General features: G+C 42.8%; 1 protein-coding gene across 1 annotated transcript in view; it reads left to right on the forward strand.

The window, feature by feature from the left end:
- Nucleotides 1-21,099, forward strand: part of DOCK2 (dedicator of cytokinesis 2) — a 459,408-nt gene that overhangs the window by 153,896 nt on the left and 284,413 nt on the right. Inside the window, exon 26 of the mRNA XM_061129423.1 lies at nucleotides 17,695-17,843. Within this exon, the coding sequence (XP_060985406.1) occupies nucleotides 17,695-17,843 (149 nt within the window). The remainder of the gene's footprint in view (nucleotides 1-17,694; nucleotides 17,844-21,099) is intronic.

The following is a 21,099-nucleotide window of genomic DNA, read 5'->3' on the forward strand; positions in this document are numbered from 1 at the left end:
TCCACACTCTGCTCCAGCTTATCGTGTGGCCTGGTACTCACTGTGTTGGAAGAATGAGATAAAAGGCTCCTTCACGTCTGACAGCTCTTTCCGTTCCTCCTCTTCACAGTCCATCTCCTCCCTCCGCCTTGTCTTGGGCTAGCAGGCTCTGCACGATGCTCTCGCAGGAGAGCTCTCAAGGGAAAAGACCAGGCTTTCGCTACTGGCCCACCCCAGTTTCAACAGCCCAGCGAGCCGCAGGTGCTCTGGAAATAGACCTTGACTGTTGTTCCCTATGGACGCTGCCCTCCAGTTCCTACTCAGCTGGCTCTATTTGGTAAAGTGACGATGTTGACAAATTTGCTGGTCAGATCACCAGGGCAGTATGGCTGCTTATCCATCTTTAGACTGCCTACACCTTGTCTTTGTGATGAGCTAAAAATTTCAAGTGAAAACCCCTCATGCTTCCAAGCCCCTCTAACCTCCCTTGTCCCAGCTTCCTATATTCATATATCCCCAATCAGTCCCTGTTTAGCCCCCAGTCCCTCTTCCTTCTTTTCATCTTTGTCTTCTGTATTTTCCCCCTCCTTTTCCTTTCTTTACATTTCATTGTGATCTTCGTGATCATCACTAAATAAACTTTAATAAGCTGTTCCCTGCTAAATGTACTATAATAGCTTATTAAAATTCTTTATGGGAAGAGGCTATGTACAATGTATCTTTCATATAGTTGAATTCATGCTTGCCATTTATATGAAATTGTTTTCAGACCTTTTTCCCTTTGACATCTTCATTTGAATGTCTTACAGGTTCTCAAACTCAACATTTCCAAGACTGTATTCATTCTATTCATGAAAACCTTCTCCTCTTCCATTGTTTTTCTGCCAGTCGTTGGGAGTTAGCCTTCAGATCTTCTTGTGCCTCATTTTTCACTTCCAAGTCAATCACTAAGGCCTTTGGATATCTCCCATATATGCCTTGAATCTGGTCACTTCCATCTTTACCATTATGTCCTGGTCCTATACACCCTTGTGCTGTATATGATGCTTGACATTTGCTGGGCACTCCATGAATATTCATCCAGATGAAAAGTATTAATAAATGAAGGTGCCATGTAAGGACAAGCATGCTGTCGTGAACCCTCCTCCATTCACTGTTTTCATGTTTTATGTGAGGACATCAAGTAATCAAATGAAACAATTAGCTTTGCTCAGGTTCTTTTTAGAACTAAGATCCCACAATTTGATATCAAAAACAGGTTATCACTCCTAAACTTAATGTAGAGCATTTCATATTAAAACTTAAAATACAAAAAAGAAAAAACTCTTGAAAAATACACTGCCAGAAAAGACTGTGTTTCTCTCAAGGAATTGGTTCTCTTCTATCTCAGTAGTTTACACACTCTAGAGCTTTTCCCATCATTGTCCTGGTAGTTTATCAGACAAGTGAGGAACTACATTTTATTGGTAACTGGAGCTCCTATGTTACCTTTTATATTGGCGTGTGGTCTCCTTTTTGTATCTCTTTGGAACTCAGTAACACAGGAAGGAGTACATGTAACGAAGAATAAATATATCAAGGTGTACTGCCTAGAATAAAATACTGTCAGTTTCATAGCAGTACAAGTTGAGATTCATCTGCAGGAACTGAACACAATTGGAAACACTGTGTATCTCATCCTACGTGGTTTTTATACTGTTCCCATCGATTGACTGGTTCTCTTCTTTTTTATGCTGGGTCTGCCCTGAGAATGAGGCCCATATATCGTCCTCCCTCTGTACAGAAAGTCTGTTACATGTTGCTGGCTGACATTTATTCTGTTTACTTTCTCCCTTCTCACACTTTCCCAATTTACTCTTTGTTGGCTTCAGAATTGAAACAGAATCTTTTTGGTCCTCTCCTTTAAATTTTGGCCCTAAGTGTGTGATTCATTTCTTAAAATCACTCTTTTGCTTTGGGCCTTCAGGGTTGGGGGGCGGGGTGTGGCTTCTGTTGGTTCTGCTGCATGAGTGGAGAAGTGAAGCAGGCAAGAACCCCTGCTCCTGGGAGCGGTCTTTCTTCTCCACCTTCTTAGCTGAGTGCTTCTGGGAAAGAAAACCAGGCCAGAAGGAGAAACTCCTCCCATTTCCATTTTCATTTGGGCAGGGTTGGAGATTGGGCGGGGGGCATAGCAATCTTTTTTTTTTTTTTTTTTTTCCCACTCTTTCTTTGGAGTTTGCTTCCTATTCTTCAGCTTGTTTGAAAGCCATTGTACTTGTCTTTTTTCCCTTTGTGATCAACAACACTAGATTTTAAATGTGTGGGGCTGTAAATGAGAGGGACTGCAGTTTCCTCGCCTCTGGAGCTGTTGAAGGAAAGGTGAGGGAAGGAGAGAATCGGATGATGATTAGAAACAATCACACAACATTCCGTTTTGCTAATGTTTGAATACAGGAGAATTTTCTCATTTAATTCTCTGAAAATGAAGGACCCTTCTGTTAGCCTTAACATGCAAACAAGAGGCTTTCAGAGCGTGCTTTTCTCAGAAATGGAATGCTGGCTGCTCATATTGATCCAAAACATTGCTGTTGGTTTTTGTTCTTTTTGGTGTCTGTGAGATTTGTGATGACAGCGATATAGGATTGTTCGTATGTAGCTTGAGGATTGCTGGTAAGTGACATTATTATTCTAAGTCACAAGCAGAAATGTAAAAGGGTGTTCAGAGAAAGCTTGCCCAAGCCCTCTTTTAGTCCATCCATATACAAAACGGAGCAGGGAAATCTGAGGCATATATCCCAATCATTTCAATTCATTCCCTCCTCTCAGGGCTGAATTCTCTGAGCTTGATATTCCAGATAAAAGCACGCTTTGTTTGAATGATGCAGACAATAGCTTCTAGTCCATTTTATTCCAGTGTGCCCGGACCAGGAGTTTTGTCAAGTGTACATGTCAACTTCTGAAGTTTTGATATGTCCTATTCTGGACTGAAAAACTTCTTAGGGTGTAGCATCAGGTCCCCATGCCTCGTCACACTTAATACAGGCACGTCCCATTTTATTGTGCTGCGCTTTATTGCACTTCATAGATATTACTTTTTTTTTTTTTTTTTTACAAATTGGAAGCTTACAGTAACTTGGTGCTGTCAGATGATGGTTAGCTTTTTTTTTTTTAAAGCAATAAAGCATTTTAAAATGAAGATATATGTTTGTTTTAGACATAATGCTTTTGCACACTTAATAGACTAGAGTATATGCTCAGTTGCTCAGTGGTGTCCAACTCTTGATGACCCCATAGACTGTAGCCCGCCAGTCCCCTCTGTCAATGGGATCCTCCAGGCAAGGATACTGGAGTGGGTTGCCATTTCATCCTCCAGGGGATCTTCCTGACCCAGGGATAGAACCTGCGTCTCCTGTACTGGCAGGTGGGTTCTTTTCCTCTCCGCCACCTGGGAAGCCCAAAGACAACAGTATAGTGTAAACATAACTTTCATATGTCTGGGAAGCCAAAAAAAATATGCAACTTGTTTCCTTGCAGCATTTTGATTTATTGCAGTGGTCTGAAACTGCACCTGCAATGTCTCTGAGGTACACCTATACCTACAACTGAACTTGTATGTTTTATTTGGATCCTCTTATGGGCATTTTAATCCCCATTTTTGAAGGAAGCAAGGTAGAATGATATATTTGACATCACACAGCCTGGCAGTAGTAAGTTGGGGATTCAGACCTAGGTCTCTGAACCTTCAGTCCAGAGTTCTGCCCATTTACCCATCCCTGCCTTTGAGATCGGGTGAAGTCAAAGATGGGAAGATGTTACAGGAGTGGCTGCTCAAGGAACATGGCGAAGGTGAAGAAACACACATGTCGTTCTCCCGATCCCCTTTCCTCCAGCCCTCAGCTACTGCCATCTGCGTTCTTCAAGGACAGCACAGGATAATGAATATTGAAATAACCCAACACTAGGTAGGTTTCTGCTTCTGAGAATTGCCCTTGGTTTGGGCAGACAGGGCTCTCTCTCTCTGACATCTGCAAACACTCATTCATTCATCTAACACTGACTAGGACCTACCGTGTGACAGGCGTTATGCTCTGAGCTGCAGGAGACGTGGCTTGACCAAGATTAGATGTCTCACTGCAGGCTTTCCCTGTCTTCTGGGAAACATGAGTGAGGTTTGACGGCTGTGATTGCTGTCTCTAGCCAACTGCAGTGAGATGGGTAAGCTCAACCAATTGGAGTGGAATAAATGATTGGTTGAATTTTAAAATATGAAAGAAGTATGTGACTGAGCTGAAGACTAAATCACCAAGTTGATAGATATTCGTCTTTATTTAAGTCTATGATTCTAGGATTAGGATTTGTTTGTCTTAGTCCCTTTAGTCTTAGATACTGTAACTTTCACTAAAACATACAAAACAATGAGCCATTAAACAAACCGACTAGCCAGGGTCTTGGGCTTTCTGTTTAAGTCGAGCTTAAGGGAGCTAACAAATTAAAAGGGTGTCTGCCTCCAGTCTGCGGAATCCAGAATTTGGGAGCAATTATTTGCACTTGTGAGTCTGTGAATGAAGTTGGAACAGTGCTGGCCTTGGAGTCACGTGATGGTCTGCCTTGAAATCTTGCCTCTGTTGGGGTCACACTAGCTAACTGATCCTACTGTGAGCAGGCTACTTAGAGATCCTATTTTCTCATCTGTAAAATTGGGACAATGCCATATACAGAAGAGGTTTTGGTAAGGATTAAGTAACTTTCTAATATGGTACCCTGAACCCAGTAGGAGTTCAACATATGTAACCTAGCTCTCATCCCTGGTACTTCACTCTCCTGCTCCCTTTCATTCTCATTGGATTTCTAGACAAATGGCTTCTACCCCTTATTAAAATATGACTCCTACTGCTGAGAAAACCCTATTTGAGTATGTGACCACAGATTAACTCAGAAAAGCTGAAAGGTGAAAGAGCTCTAGTTAAGTAAAGATTGAAACTCATGGAGACAGGGAACTGTGTGAGTCTCCAGGGGAGACAGGGGCGGGAGTGGAGGGATTGAAGACTCTGTGTAGCATGGTGCAGGAGAGAGGCAGTGGGTCAAGGAGGACAAGCTCTGGAGGGCTGTGTGTGGCACTGACTCTTGTAATAGGTACCCTAAGTGCTTATAAATGGATTTGAATTTCAGATGTCACTGAATTGGAGTAAAATGAGGGCAAAGGATGTAAGACCCAGCTCTTCCAGTTAAAAAGCTACCTTGACCCATTTCTTCTCTTGCATGAATTTGAAATGGAGCACATTGCTGTGATGAGAATCCTCCTTTAAAGACTGCCTGGATTGTCCAGTGTAGAGGCCACTTGGTTCAACCCCAAGCATTTCATTTGCTTCTCCTTCCATTAGCCAGGGTTAGGAGGTGGGTGAGACAGTCTTCTACCCTCATCTGGTGTGGCATCATGAAGGTAATCATTATAAACATTAGGGAGCAAATCACATTTTGGGTTGCTATTCAACTGGCCATATCTGCTCTTTTATTGTCCTAAAAGCACTTTCTATGGAGCTAGATTGTGGTTTAATGAGGATATTGGTTGGGAGGAGGCTGGTCGCAGTGGCAGTGTAGATGATCTTGGAAAGCGCAAAGAGGTCACCTGCCAGGACACACTGATGCACTAATAGCTTCCAGAAGGTGTGATGATGGGCATCTCTGCAGCCACAGAGATCTCACAATCAGAGAAATGTTGATGGGAGTCTTAGTCTTTCATTACTTGCTAGTTGAGGCAATAAAATGGGCTCCAGGATTAGATCCTAATTTGATAAACCCTAAAATAAGTGTATTAGTCTCTCACTCAAATGTTCACAATGCATATGCTTACACATCTAACCCATCTGCAAGTTCGATTCTGCCTCTGAGTTGTAATCTAAGTCTGTCCATTTTCCTTGGTCTCTCCAACTACAAATGAGTCAAGTTTTCATCTTCTTTCCCCTTCAATTGTTATTGTAATGAACCAGGATAGTTTAGTAGATGTGAAAATGGGCTCTGAAGTCACATTTTCTAGGTTTAAATCCTAGCTTTGCCACTTACTAGCTGTGCAATATTAGGCAAGTTGCTGAACCTCTCTGAGTTTTAGTTTCCTCATGCATAAAATAGGTAAAATACTTCCTCATAGACAGGATGCCTGGTGGACAGTAAGGGCTTAATAAACACTGTACTTCTTTTTCCCCTCTAGGAAATGCCTCCTTGGTGTTCAGGCTTCCTCTCTAGACCTGCCCCATCCTCTATTGAAAATGCATGCTCAGTCGCTTCAGTTGTGTCCAACTCTTTGTGACCCCATGGACCATAGCCTGCCAGGCTCCTCTGTCCATGGGATTTTTCCAGCAGGAATACTGGAGTGGGTTTCTGTACCCTCCTCCAGGGGATCTTCCTGACCCAGAGATCGAACCCACGTCTCCTGCATTGCAGGTGGATTCTCTACTGCTGAGCCACTGGAGAAGCCTGAAAATACAAAAACGAAGTATGTTTATCTCCACCTAGTAATCAAACTGCTTACATGGACTATAGGGCCTGATGACACCTGGCCCCAGCCAAAGCTTGATATTATGCCTTCCATTTCCCATAATTTGGCCACACGTATTTCCAGTGATTACTCCAACATATTAAGCAAATTTCTACCCCAGGACTTTCACATACCATTTCCTCTGCTGGGAACAGTCTTCCCTGAGATGTTTGCACGCTGTTCCCTTCTCACCCTCAGGTATCAGCTTAGGTTCTCCATTTCAGAGCCTTTCTTAACTGCTCCACGTGGAATAGTCTTCCCTGCACCCTGAGACTCTTTCTCGGGTTACTCAGTTGGTTGGCTTGCTGGCGGCTGTTGGTACTGTTTGCTGTAGCATCAGTGCTTAGGGCTCTGTCCGCGTCTCCTGCAGCCGTGATGGAGGCTTCTCCCTCCCAATAGCCAGCCCTGCCTTCCCCAGCTGCCCTCTGGCTGCAGGCCTCCTTTGTCTGTAAACTGAGAATAGCCAAAGTGCCTGGGGCCGCCCACCCCGACGTCTAAATATTCCCGCTTCTTCACCCCTGTGGCCCACACTGCCACGGAGGTCCCCTTCTGTGAGACTTGCAGCCTCCCTGGCTCCTTGCCTTGCTGGTCCCGCTTCCCTACTTCCCTTCCAGGGTCTTCTGGAGCATCTCCTGATAAGTGCGTCACCATCACCCAAACCTCATCTCCAAGTTTGCTTCTGGAGAGTCCAAACTAAGACAGTTATTATCTTCCTAAATAGTTTCTGATGTTCCGTTAGAACATAATATCCATGAGAACAGGGCCTGTTACAGTAATCATCTCTGTACATGTTTACAGATAGAAATATATTCATATAGAGATTACAAATTATATTTATAACCAGTGTGACATTTTTTGGACATAAGCATACATCATCTTGAAAATTCCAGCCATTACACATCAACCTACCCTTCCTGCCCTCACTATGTTTCTGAATGATAAACACTACCTTGTTATAGGGGACTCACGTATAGGTTTAGTGCATTTTCATGTTTTATGTTAAATATAAAGGATAATATGGCAAAAGCAAAAGCTTGGTTTGGACTTCAGGTGAATACCTAGAATAAAGTTCTGAAAGTATGTTTTTTCTTTAGGATTTACTGCCTAATTATATTTTCAGCCCTCTAAGATACCTGGCAAGAATGTTTATAGTTGCTGAATTCTGACATCTCTAAATCGGCTGTGGGTGTTGAGCTGGAGAGACAGATTTTGGCCCTCAGGGTTCATAGAGCAGAGATGAGAGTCACAGTGGAGGGAGACTGGAGGAGAGTGAGGGATGACTCTGATGTTGTAATCAGGCCTGCTTCTGGGAAGGTGAGGAGAGTGAATCATGAGGGGCTGCTGAAGACTGTGTTGGGGGACAAGCCTGGTAGAGTTGTAAAAGCCTTGTAATCTGATCTGCAGTATGAAGTTGGTGGGTGGTTATTGATTTCCCAGTGGGTGGAATCACTTTTCTTCATGACACAGCGGCTAGAGGAGGGAGGCTGTGAGAACCATTTGCTGTCAGACCAGAGCTGTGTGTGGCCGTTCTCCTGCATGTCCAGCTGATGGAACCCAGTGGCCTCTGACACCTGCAGATGCTGCCCACACCAAGCAGAAGGGAAACAGCTGAGCAGAGCTGGGCTGGCACTGCTCAGCTTTGCAAACTGGGTAAATGCTGGGTTTCAAGTAGGGGTCTTCTCTGCTTGCTCAAAGGCTGGTGGTAGGGGACGAGAGCAGGGCAAGCCTTGACCACCTCAAGTTCCTCATGGTCCCCCAGGAGGGATGAGCTGAACTGAATTTGCCTCTCAGTCAATAGGAACTTGACTGAAGCAGGACGAATTTCACTTTAAAGCCTGTGAAAAATCAAACAGGATTGAAGAGTCCGTTAGCCTACACAGGTGACAGAGTAAGGGGCTAGCTCTGAGTGGAATGAAATTCCAAGTGAAGGCTGCCACAGGCAGACTTAGAAATGGGGTAACCACACTGAGGATGGGATTGAGGCCTCAGTGATATAGATACCTCGTGTGTTTAACCTTTCTCCACAAAGAGAGGGCCTCCTGAATGTTCTCAAGTCTCTTTATTCTGCTGGTGGAAGCAGGATGTACCTGGGATGGAAGATCAGCAAACATGTCCCTAGCAGGGCTATAAGGTGCCAGTCTCATCTTCATATGTTCATGTGTGATTTTTCTGGCTCTTGCTCCCTCTACCTTAGCTTCAGAGAGGAGAGGTCATGCCTTCTTTTTATGGGCATTGCTTTTTATCCAAAGGCCTCTGTAGACCCTCCCTGAGTTCTGAGATGAGGTGTATACAGGTCAGTATAGGACTGGTACAGAAATGTGCTCAGTTGCTCAGTCATATCCGACTTTGTGCCACCCCACGGACTGCAGCCCGCCAGGCTCCTCTGTCCATAGGATTCTCCAGGCAAGAGTACTGGAGTGGGTTGCCATGCCCTCCTCCAGGGGACCTTCCTGACCCAGGGATCAAACCCAGTCTCCCCCACTGCAGGCGGATTCTTTACTGACTGAGCCACCAGGGAAGCCTGGTACTGAACTGGTACCTCTGAAAAGACCACGAGGGATGATGTTGTTGTTGTTGTTCAGTTGGTAAGTCGTGTCTGACTCCTGGTGACCTTGTGGAATGTAGCAAGCCAGGCTCCTCTGTCTGTCATCTCCCGGAGTTTGCTCAAATTCATGTCCATTGAGTCAGTAAGGCTATCTAACCATCTCATCCTCTGCCTTCTTCTTCTCATTTTGCCTTCAATCTTTCCCAGCATCAGGGTCTTTTCCAATGAGTTAGCCTTTCATACCAGGTGTCCAAAGTATTGGAGATTTAGCTTCAGCAACCATCCTTCCAATGAATTTTCAGGGTTGATTTCCTTTAGGATTGACTGATGTGATCTCCTTGCAGTCCAAGGGACTCTCTAGTCTTCCCCAGCACCACAGTTCAAAAGCATCAATTCTTCGGTGCTCAGCCTTCTTTATGGACCAACTCTCACATCCGTATATGACTAGTGGAAAAATCATAGCTTTGCCTATATAGTCCTGTGTTGGCAAAGCGTTGTCTCTGTTTTTTAATACACTGTCTAGGTTTGTCATAGCTTTCCTTTTGAGGAGCAAGCGTCTTTTTGATTTCATGGCTGCAGTCACCATCCACAGTGATTTTGACCACACATGTACATGAGAGATGATGGTGTACCACAGCTACTGGAGACAATTTGAATTTAGAATGTGGGGTTTATTCTGTCCTCAGCTTTGGGCTTCAGCTTCATTTCTGGGATTGTTTGTCCTGTTACATAGACATGGTCACATAGCATGAGAAATGGGAAGATCCAAGTCTAGCCCGGGTGCTACCGGAGCAGAGAACAGGGTTACCCAAGTTAGACTTGGGGTGTCAGAAATGTTGACATAGGGGATTTGGCAACTAAGTTAAACCCTCAGAGGCAAGGAGTTAGTTAGGTGAAGATGGATGGGATAAGTACATTCTGGGCAAAGAAAACAATGTGTGAAAACTGAGAGGCATGAGGGGTGGCAAGGCTATGGTGGAGTGACATGGGAGGTGGAGGCTGGAGGGGCAAGTGATGTCTGCCCATTGAGGGCCTTTAGCTCTGCCAAAGCGTGTATGAAACTCACCCGAGGGCCCTTGGAGAGGCTGTCTTGAAGCTCCTATGGAGGGGAGTCCCATGGTCAGGTTTGAGTTTTGGGAAATTCTTGCTGCTGAGATTGGAAGAGGGGATCAGTTTGGGAGACTTGGAAGAGAGGATACAGGAAGTTGGTCTGGGGGTTAGATGGATTTGACTTCTCAGTGGAGAAGATGTTGGGGATAGAAGAAGAAATCAAGTCTGCTTGGTTGACTGTGTGCCTGGGGGTGTGTTTGTTCAGAGTGAGCACAGGAGAAGAAGCGGACTCTTGGGGGAAGATAGCAAGTTCAGATGTTGCTCTTAGGAGCATTTTCCTCTGGGGCTGCAGCTATGGCTGTGATCACAGGTATATCTGTGACCTGATGCACCTCAAGCTGGTTTTCCAGAGTGGACCAAGGATCCATTTTGATCTTTCCTTGCGCTGATAGTGGGGAGCAGGAGGCGATGAAAAAGACCATCTTATTTGAAGTGTCCCTGAGTTGTGAAATTTTTGCAAAAACATATCACACTCCAAGAGACTTATGAATTCAGGCAGTGGCACCTTCTGCCAAAGGATAAAACTTTCTCTGAAAAGGAAGAATTCAGAGCCCAGAAACACTGCATTTTTGTCTCTGCAAGTACTTTGACAAAAGAAAACTCCTTTCTGTGGCAAAACAGAGTTGAGTAGCTCTGCGGGTTCCTAAGAGCCTGGTCTGAATTACCATTTGAACTTGTCATCACCTGATGGCAGACCTCCAGCCTTGTTTGGGCTCAGTTTCCCAGGCTGGGTTTGCAGGTCTCTGATCCTCATTGCCCCTTCATATAAACATTGATTTAAGGCTCTGCAATATTTATCTTTTAAATCATTTCTGTTTGTTTGCTTTACAGTCAAGTCACAATTTAGAAATGCTGCTTCCTGAGACTTTACAGACTAATATGATTTCACAGCTGCAATTACAAATGAGAAAAATTATTTCATCTCAAAACAGAGGAGCCAGACGTTTCTGAGAAATCATGGTTAACGAGAAGACAAAGTACTTTCTGAAAAGCAGGTCACACTGTTAGTGGCTTCCTCAGCTAAAGTCTTGCTGACTCTCAGAACCAAGGCCTCACCTTGTGGGGATGCTGGGTTTGATAGCCTGTAAAGTAGGTGACTTTCAGATTGGAAACCACGGATTCTGCTGCAGCCTGGTCTGGAGCTCCCATAGCTCCAGTGGTTTGTAAACAAGGCAAACACCCACCATCTTTCCACCTAGCAAAGATATTTTTCTTCCCACCCCTTCCTTTCAAACTCTGTTTTATGAATCATAGAGTTTTGGATGAGGCCTTAACAGTCACTCTGTTAACCTTGCGTCTGATACTTTGAATACCTCTTCATCATTCCTTCTCAGAAGCAGCTGTGTGTGTGTTAGTTGCTCAGTCATGCCTGACTCTTTGCAATCCCATGGACAGAGGAGCCTGGCAGGCCACTGTCCATGGGATTCTCCAGGCAAGAATACTGGAGTGGCTAGCCATTCCGTTCTCCAAGGGATCTTCCCAACCCAGGGATTGAACCTGGGCCTCCTGCATTGCAGGCAGATTCTTTATGATCTGAGCCACTAGGGAAGTTCTCAGGAGCAGCTAAGCTACCTACTTTTAAAATATTTCTAGGGATGGAAAACTCACTGTTACATTTTTTTCATGAGAATCTGCTAATTTAGCTCCATTGTAAGTAGAGTGTAAAGCCTCGTACTTCTCAAGGAGGTCTTCATTAATACCTGAAATCTTTCAACTGGCCCTTTCCTTTACACTCATATCTTTGTAAGGAGACCTAGCTGAAGTATCTCAACTAGAGTACCAGCAGAATGAACTTTAAAAAGTATTCTTATTTTATTTATTTGGTGGTGCTGGGTCTTAGTGGTGGCACACGAGACCTTTAGCTGTGGCATGCGGTATCTAGTTCCCTGACTAGGGATCGAACCAGGACCCCCTGCACTGGGAGTGCAGAATCCTAGCCACTGGACCACCAGGGAATTCCCAGAATGAATTTCAAAGGAGAAATCTGACCTTTACTACTTTGCTGCTCTGTTTTATGGCCAATGACGGTTGCCGTTCCAAGAATGTCAAGGCATCAGCTTTTTCTTGTCTGCTTGAGTCTGCCTCTTATCTCTGTTGACTCTCTTGCTCTGATGGGCATTCTCTCCCACCCAAGAATAGAGACTGGCACTTAGGGAACCTTCAATACATGGCAGACTGACTGACTAAGTGAAGTGAAGGAATGAGTTACTTAGTTGTCTCAATTTTGTCTACCTTCACAAAGCTCCTTTCTGTAGATCCTGTGTGTGTGTGTTAGTCACTCAGTCGTGTCTGACTCTTTGTGACCCCATAAACTGTAGCCCACCAGGTTCCTCTGCCTATAGAATTTTTCAGGCAAGAATACTGGAGTGGGTTGCCTATTCCTCCTCCAAGGGATCTTCCTGACCCAGAGATCAAAACTATGTCTCCTGCATTGGCAGGTGGATTCCTTACCACTGAGCCACCTGGGAATTCCCATTCCCTCCCAGATGTGGAGGTTTTAAATGATTTTAAATCTTGGATCATGAAAGTCTGTTGTTTTAGGCTTTAAAACATTGTTTTTTTTATGCTTTAAACTCAAGACCATACATTTCCTTCTTCAGATCTTTCTTTAAACTCTTGCCAAATCTTTAGTTTCAACAGAAAATAAGAATGTTGTGTCAGAGGGTAGGAAAGCAGAGAGATAGAATCAGGCAGTTTCATTCTCACTTGCCATCACTTGGCCTACTGCAGTAGCGTATTCTCTGGTCTCTGCTCTTTGGCCTTTTTTGCCTCTAGCTGTTCCACACACTGTGGAATGTGTGTGTTCTAAGCTGCTTCAGTCGGGTCTGACTTTCTGTGACACCATGGACTGTAGCCTTCCAGGCTCCTCTGTCGATTGGATTCTCCAGGCAGGAGTACTGGAGTGGGCTGCCATGCCCTCGTGCAGGGGATCTTCCTGATCCAGGGATCAAACCTTCGTCTCTTATTTCTCCTGCATGGGCAGGTAGGTTCTTTACCACTAGTGCCACCTGGAAGCCCACAGTGACATGAGTCATCTTAAAAAAATATAGTTATTAAAAATATATATATATAGTTATGACTCCCTTTGCCCAGAGGACTGTGGAAGAACAAGATTTTTGTTGTTTTAGATTTCCTTTATTGCAATCTCTTTTTATTTTACAAGCAAAATTAGCTTTTCAAAAAGGAAGACTTTATAATCCTTACCTCATTTAATAAAGAACATGTCTTCTGGTGGGGTTTAATTATGACATCATCAGTGAAGGAAGTTAATTTTCATGAAGTTGGTGAGGCCCCTCTCCCAAAGACAAAGAGTTTGCAACTTCAAATGAACTCAGTTTTACCTATAGCATCGTTCTTTTATTTTTAAAGATTTCTATTTTAAAGAAGATTTCTCTGGGTATTGATAGCGAGGAAAGGTTACTCTTTGATTCTTGTTGCTTATAATGCCAATTAGGTTTTGGTCTGCATTCAAACACTAGGTAAATGACATCTTGGATCAGTGATACACCATTTCTGTGGTCCTTTATTATGTACTTATTGGCTGTGCCTCATGACATATGGAATCTTAGTTCCTTAACCAGGGATGAAATCTGTACCCCTGCTTTGGTAGTGCAGATTCTTAACCACTGGACCACCAGGAAAGTCCCAATATAACAAGCATTCTTACAAATACAATTTCCTGCAACAAACAAAAAGTTTCAAAGTTACAAGTTAACGTCTTTTAGAAGGTAACTTTTAAAACAAATTGTTAAATAAATGTTGCAGGAAATTTCTTTAGCCATTTTAATAAAGAGACTTGGACAAAATTTCAACTTTATGGTGACAAGATATGGAATAAGCAAAGATTTAACTTAAATTTTATGGTAATTAGTATGTAGATGTAATGCAGTCTTTTTTCTTATCTCTCTAAACAAAGGATAATGGCTAACTCAACACCTTGTATTCTCAAAAGTCCTTAGGTCAACCATTTCTTAAGTCCAAATAAAATACCATTAACTTGTAACCTTTGATTACATCTATAGTACTGAATAAAGCTGAATCAAAATTTTGTTGCCTATAATTTTCTTTTTCAGTAGAGTTATAACCTTATGCCTACCACTGAATTTAAGAATTTTCTTTTTCAATATTATCTTCTATTATTCTAGAGCTTCCCTGGTGGCTCAGATGGTAAAGAATTGGCCTGTATTGCAGGAGTACTGGGCTTCATCCCTGGGTCCAGAAGATCCCCTGGAGAAGGGAATGGCTACCCACTCCAGTATTCTTGCCTGTAGAATTCCATGGACAGAGGAGCCTGGCGAGCCATAGTCTATGGGGTCGTTAAAGTCGGACACAACTGAGTGACTAACACACACTATAACTTTATGCCTACCATTGAATTTAAGAATTTTCCTTTTCAGTATCATCTCCTATTATTCCACCTCCAAGAGACTATTCTACTTACCCAGGTCCGTGGACTCTGTTATTTATTTTTACAATTTTTATTGACGTGTAGCTGATTCACAATGTCGTGCCAGCCTCTGCTGTGCAGCACAGTGACTCAGTTACACACACATTCTCTTTAATATTCGTTTCTATTGTGGGTCATCACAGGATATCAAGCATAGCTCCTTGTGCTTTATAGTAGAACTTTGTTGTTTGTCTGTCCTACATATAGGAGTTTATTCAACACATCTGCGACACAGCCTCAAGTCTGTTCTCTCTGTCTGTGTTTTGTGGATGTGTTCATTTGTGCCATATTTTGGATTCCTCTTGTAAGTGATGTCATTTGGTATTTGCCTTTCTCTGTCTGACTTACTTCAGTTAGTATGATAATCTCTAGTTGCATCCATGTTGCCACACATGGCACCATTTTCTTCTTTTATATGTTTGAGTAATATTCCATTGTATATAGTACCATATCTTGGTCCATGTAGCCTAAATCACTCTCTGTTTTTAAATCTCCACTCCTCCAAAGGCAATATTATTTACTCACCAGTGACCATCTCAAAAGACACCTCTTTCATTCATTCCACCAAGATTTACTGAATAGCTACTATGATCCAGATACTGTGTTGGACACTGGAGATTTAATTTGGCTGTCACGAAGCTTACACTTTGGTTGGATGAATGGGCACTAATTAATTACACTGGTTAGAACTTAATTACAAACTGAGTTTGGTGCTCTGAGAGAAGGGATATGATTCTGTTAGAGCCCATGAAGCTTCTATGCACCTTCCAGCCATAGATTATTTCTCTCTTCTGAAGCCCTCATGGCATTTGATAACTCTGCCAGTTGAAATCTTTGGCTGTGAGCAACATAAACCTATTCTAGTAAATTTAAGTAAAAATTAGTGCATTTAGATAATAAGGAGTAGTCCAAGAATAAGAGGAAAAGCTGGGGAACCAGTCTTCAGAGAGGGGAGACTCAGAGTAGCCCTGGGAGAGGAGGCAGCAGCTGCCAGTGGGCAGCCTTCCTGGGACGCTTCTGTGCAGACAGGTGAGCACCTCTGTCTAGTGGCTAAGAGCACAGGCTCTGCAGTCAGACGGGAGTCACCACCTACTATCTGTGCAGCCAGGGGCATGTCCCTCTGTTTCCTCATCAGCACAAGGGGAGAAATGACAGTGTCTATATGCCTCCTATAGGCTTTGGGAACATTAATGGAGTTAGTTCATGCAAGACTCTTAAAATACACCTGGCACATTGTAGGCACTCAGCATGTTAGCAGGGTCAGCAGTTACTGTTTTTACAATTTCCTTGAGGTTCAAATCAAGGGGATATCCTAAATAGGGTCCCTTGCTCCTTGGGAGAAAAGCTATGACCAACCTAGACAGCATATTAAAAAGCAGAGACATTACTTTGCTGACAAAGGTCCATCTAGTCAAAGCTATGGTTTTTCCAGTGGTCATGGATGGATGTGAGAGTTGGACTATGAAGAAAGCCGAGCACCAAAGAATTGATGGTTTTGAACTGTGGTGTTGGGGAAGACTCTCAAGAGTCCCTTGAACTGCAAGGAGATCCAATCAGTCAATCCTAAAGGAAATCAGTCCTGAATATTCACTGGAAGGACTGATGTTGAAGCTGAAACTACAATTCTTTGGCCACCTGATGCAAAGAACTGACTCATTGGAAAAGACCCTGATACTAGGAAAGATTAAAGGTGGGAAGAGAAGGGAACGACAGAGGATGAGATGGTTGGGTGTCATCACCAACTTGATGGACATGACTTTGAGTGTACTCTGAGAGTTGGTGATGGAGAGGGAGACCTGATGTGCTGTAGTCCATGGGGTCACAAAGAGTCAGACATGACTGAGCGACTGAACTGAACTGACCTGAGCCTGACCCTTGTCCAGAGGAAGGCAGGGAGCCTTGTGACAATGTCTCTCGGATCATATTCCATTGCAGATTGGCTCCCAGGGTGAGACTAGGATGCTATGCCAGGAGAAGGTGTGGATCCGGGGCTGACAGAACAAGAGATGGTGTCTCCTTCTTCCTGCCTTTACCTTATTCTGCCTTCTGCCTTTGCTCTTTGTATTGTTGCTGACTCCTTCTGTCAGGTTTTAAGTATCTAATGGGTGAGAACCATATATTATCTCTGTACATCCAGAAATACAGTGCCTTCCACATCAGAGATGTTCAACTGTTTATTTGCTGTATTGAATTAAAATAAAATCAGTGCTTATGATTCACATTTCAGTGCTAGAAGCATCTAGGTGGGGATGACTTGAAATTTTCTGAATTTTTCAGTTCCCTCAAGGTTTGCTGGTTTTAAGAGAAATATAGAAAGAAAGCTGCATAGGATTTCAGAGCCTTCCAGATATTTCCTGAGACAGCAGTGCCAAGAGAATTACCCTTCTTTGCAAAGGTTTTAATTTATTTAAAATGAAAACCATGGTGCGTAATGAAGTGGGAGGTAGTTCTTTTTTTTTTTTTTTTTTTACTATTTATGCTAGTGAAAAATGTCTATCAATAAGGGTATGACAAATGAACAAATGTATTCATACTAAACAAATATATCCATACTGTAAAACAGCTGCAAAAACTTAATGTTGATCCCTATATAATAACATAGAAAGAGCTCCAAAACCTGTTGGTGACTAAAACAATATCAAAGTACAGAACAATACATACAGTATAGTCCTCTTTTATAAAAAGGAAATAAAAATGATGCTCTGCTTTTTATACTGATAAAACATAAAAAAATGACCTTGAAGGATTATCATCATAGTGTGATATGTTTTACTTAAATAAAAAGCCAAATCAAAAAGATGCTACATATTTTATACCAGTATACACTCACATATACACACATACATTTTTATATGTATATACACATACATATGTATAGAATACAATAACTGGTTGGTTGTCTCTTGAGAGTGGGAGTTGGGAGAAGGCCAGAATTGTGAATAATTTTCTAAGAAAATAGTAACCTAATTTCTAACATTTACATTTTTATAGGAAGAATGTATTCATGAATTGTTTATGTAATGAAACATTATCTAGAAAAGAAAGAAAAGCAATTAAAACAAACAAGGGCGCTCACATGCCTCTGAACCGCCTTCGTTCCAGAATGCCGGGACATTCTGCTTCCTGTCATCACCAAGGAACTGAAGGAGCTACTGGAGCAGAAGGATGATATGCAACACCAGGTCCAGGAGAAGAAGTACTGTGTCGAATTACTCAACAGCATTTTGGAGGTCCTCAGCTGTCAGGACGCAGTGAGTCTTCATGATGATGTAGACGTCTTGAACTCAGACTAGCGCTCAGTTGATTAAGTTCTAAAATATTGATGCTGATGAATAGCAGTTGAAGTCTAAAGATAAAAGTCAATGGCTTGCTCAGCGGGCTTATTTTTCCAGTGACTAACTTCCCATCTGTTAAAGACGGCTTGGGGACTAGAGCTAAGCGTGTAGCATTTTGTCACCATATTTCTTTTTGGATAGGCTTTCTTAGGGTGTGGGTATGGACATATTGCAGACTTTTTAGATGAATTGTTCATTTATTAAAACCCTGACTTGTAGGGATGGAAATGAGGAAATTTTTCTATGCCTACAAGTGAGAAAACTCACTTACCTGCTTTCTGGGCTGATTTTCTTTGGTTTTCCCTCTTCATTTACCTCCCACAGTGGTGAGATGGTTAAGACTCTTTCTGGATGAACAGACTGCTCAGGCCTAGACTCTAGAGGTAGGCTGAGGAGTAAGATGGTGCTAGGGAGATGGCCGTGGCAGTGAAGCCAGTGTATACTGGTTGACATCATTCAGAGACTAGGCAAGCTTGAGCCCAAAAGGAAAGTCTTGGTGGGAGTAACTAGAGGGCTTCCAAAGGGCAGAGTCTGCAGAAGACAATGAGGAAGATGGAGTGGTGGTAACAGTAAAGACTGGGAAGCAGTGATTAAACATGGGACTAGAATTCTTGAGACTTGAAGATGGAGATAAATATTCTTGGTTTGACTCAAGTTTGTTTGCAACCTTACTTCAACCTTGAATAATGTCCAGGAGTATCTGTCCCTAGATGGGCTGCTTTCAGAGCACTAGGTAGACCCAAACAACCAGTAAATCTTCCCTAAGTATTTGTGTGACCATCCCCTCTCCTCCCTTCAAATTCACTGAGAAGGGCTTTCTAGATGATTGACTATATTAGAAAACTGCAAAACAATATTTTTTCCTGCTCATATCCAATAGTCAACCATTATTATCAATTTCCTAGTATGTCTCTCTTCTGTCTTGTCTTTTCCACTTTTACCATCCTGGTTGTTTTCTCTTGTCTCATTTCTAGATAAATGAGATATGTAGCTAGCTTCATTCATTCATTCATTTGTACATATGATGTACTAGGTATGTACAAGGTATGTACTAGATATGTATGCATTTGGCACACAAAGACATGTCTTTTTTCCTAAGAAAATACTTATAAATATATAAAGAAAAAGTGACAATATATACAAAGACTAAAATCTAGATACATCCTAGGAACTGGAACTACACAGAGGTGTGTGTGTGTGTGTGTGTAAACATTTTTGTCAAGGAAGCCTTCTCAAGAGAAGGAAAGCTTCAATTTCACTATTCAAAAGTGAATAATTAAATAATGATCACCATTGCTACTTTATTTGCTGTTCTGTAAACACTTGCTAAAAGCAGTCCAAGCCTTTTTTTTTCACACATTGATCACTGCTAAAGATTATCACTCTCAGTTTACAAATGAAAACCTGAAATTCACAGACTTAAAGTTCAAGGCCACACAGCAAATAAATAGAAGGCTGAAAATTCAAACCCAGGTTGTCAGACTCCAAAGTCTGCATAATTATAGACACTGAGGATAGAAAAGCATGGTCTTTTCCCTCTTGTATTTTCCTATCCTGTCTTTTTTGTGGGGAGAGTGAGTATAATGCCCCAAAGCTTGGGTACCTACAATTCACTCTGTGAGAACGTTATGATGACGGTGTTGTTTCCATCAGCATGTTCTCTAGCCAGCTGTTGAACTGGTTCCAGTCTTTGCTATTTGATCTTTAAAAAAAATTTAGGGAATGTTTGCTCTTACTCTCACAATGTAAAAAAACATAACGATTGGCCCACTATATCTCCAGAAATTTCCCAAAGAATATGGCTTCTTCCTGTTGAAAAAAAGTTTCCAATGTTTCTCATATAGTAGTGCTCAAGTCCCTTTTCACAGGGAAAAATTCTAGCTACTTGGGCTTATGCTAGTGTACCCTGGTTTGAGCATACACTTATCATGTGTTCTGTCAATTTCCTGATTTGGTAAAGGGGTGGCCCCAGTTCACAAATCAGTTGTTAAGCAGCAATGCTAGGCCCTGCCTGTCCCAGGGGAGTGGGCCCCTAGAATCCTATCCTGACAGGTTGTCCTCATTTTGTACATTGGGTAACACCAGACACTGGTGAGAAGAGGCTGCTCCCTCACACACCCCAAGTACTTGGGACCTCAGAGCCAGCAAGTGAGTGGGAGGCCCCGGGCCCCCTTGGGGCTTGTGGCAGCTGGACTTGAGGTGTGTGGGAGATGTAGGGTCACTCGCCAGTGCCTCTGAGTATGTTGGCTTGGTAATGGCTTCTGAACACGGGACTCACCCACCTCTTTCCCAGGATGAGCAGCTGTCTTTGCTGGTGAGAGGGTAAATAGTATTGCTACCATTGGGTTAGGTACAATGTTGGCACAGTGTGTGAGCTTCACATCTAACATCTCCAGCTCATGAAGATAGGAATCTCTCCTTCCTCTTCTCAAAAACGTTTTCTTCCATGAAGAAGATCCATTCAGTAACCATTATTAGTTTGAGTTAAACCAAAAGTCAGAAGTCCCAAAGTACCTAATGTAAATCTCTCTTATTCTAGAACATGGAAGCTCTCAACTCTGGTTACCGTTACATGACAGGAGAAGCTTTAAAAGTAGTTGTGCCTAGGTGCCACTCCTAGCTGTTGTGCTTTGATTGACTGGCGTTGGCCAGAGCATCGCAATAACATGCTCATGGGGTGATGATAATGGGCAGCCAGGGTGGAGGACCACAGCCTTAGTGCAAAAGGTCTTAGACATGAGTGTACATCCCAGTGACCTGGAGGGGATCATTAGGTTTGGAGGATGGGGCTGATCTCGGGTCACCCCAGCCTGCAGCAGCTTGAAGCAGGTTTTGGTTCTCAGCCAGAGGGTGAGGTTGGTCCATGGCAGTGAGAATACTGAATCCTAGCCACTAGGCCAGTGGCCAGTAATAAGGCCCTGGTCCTTTGGCTTTGCAGAAAAGAATTCCCACAAAGACAGAAAGTAGTGAAACAAGTAAAGTGTTTATTAGGAGGAAGGAGTATAGTCCATGTGGATAGATGCAGGCAGACCCATGGAGAGAGTCACTCCCTTGTGGTATTTAAAATCACTAACATGGGGCATTTCTTCCAGGTTTCCTTTGGTCAATCATTTTGATTTGCCTGATTCTGAGTCCTTATTTGGTCCGTCTCAGGGTCCTCTCGTGTGTGTGT

The sequence above is a fragment of the Dama dama genome, chromosome 25 (genome assembly GCF_033118175.1).
Source record: "Dama dama isolate Ldn47 chromosome 25, ASM3311817v1, whole genome shotgun sequence".
Lineage (NCBI taxonomy): Eukaryota > Metazoa > Chordata > Mammalia > Artiodactyla > Cervidae > Dama > Dama dama.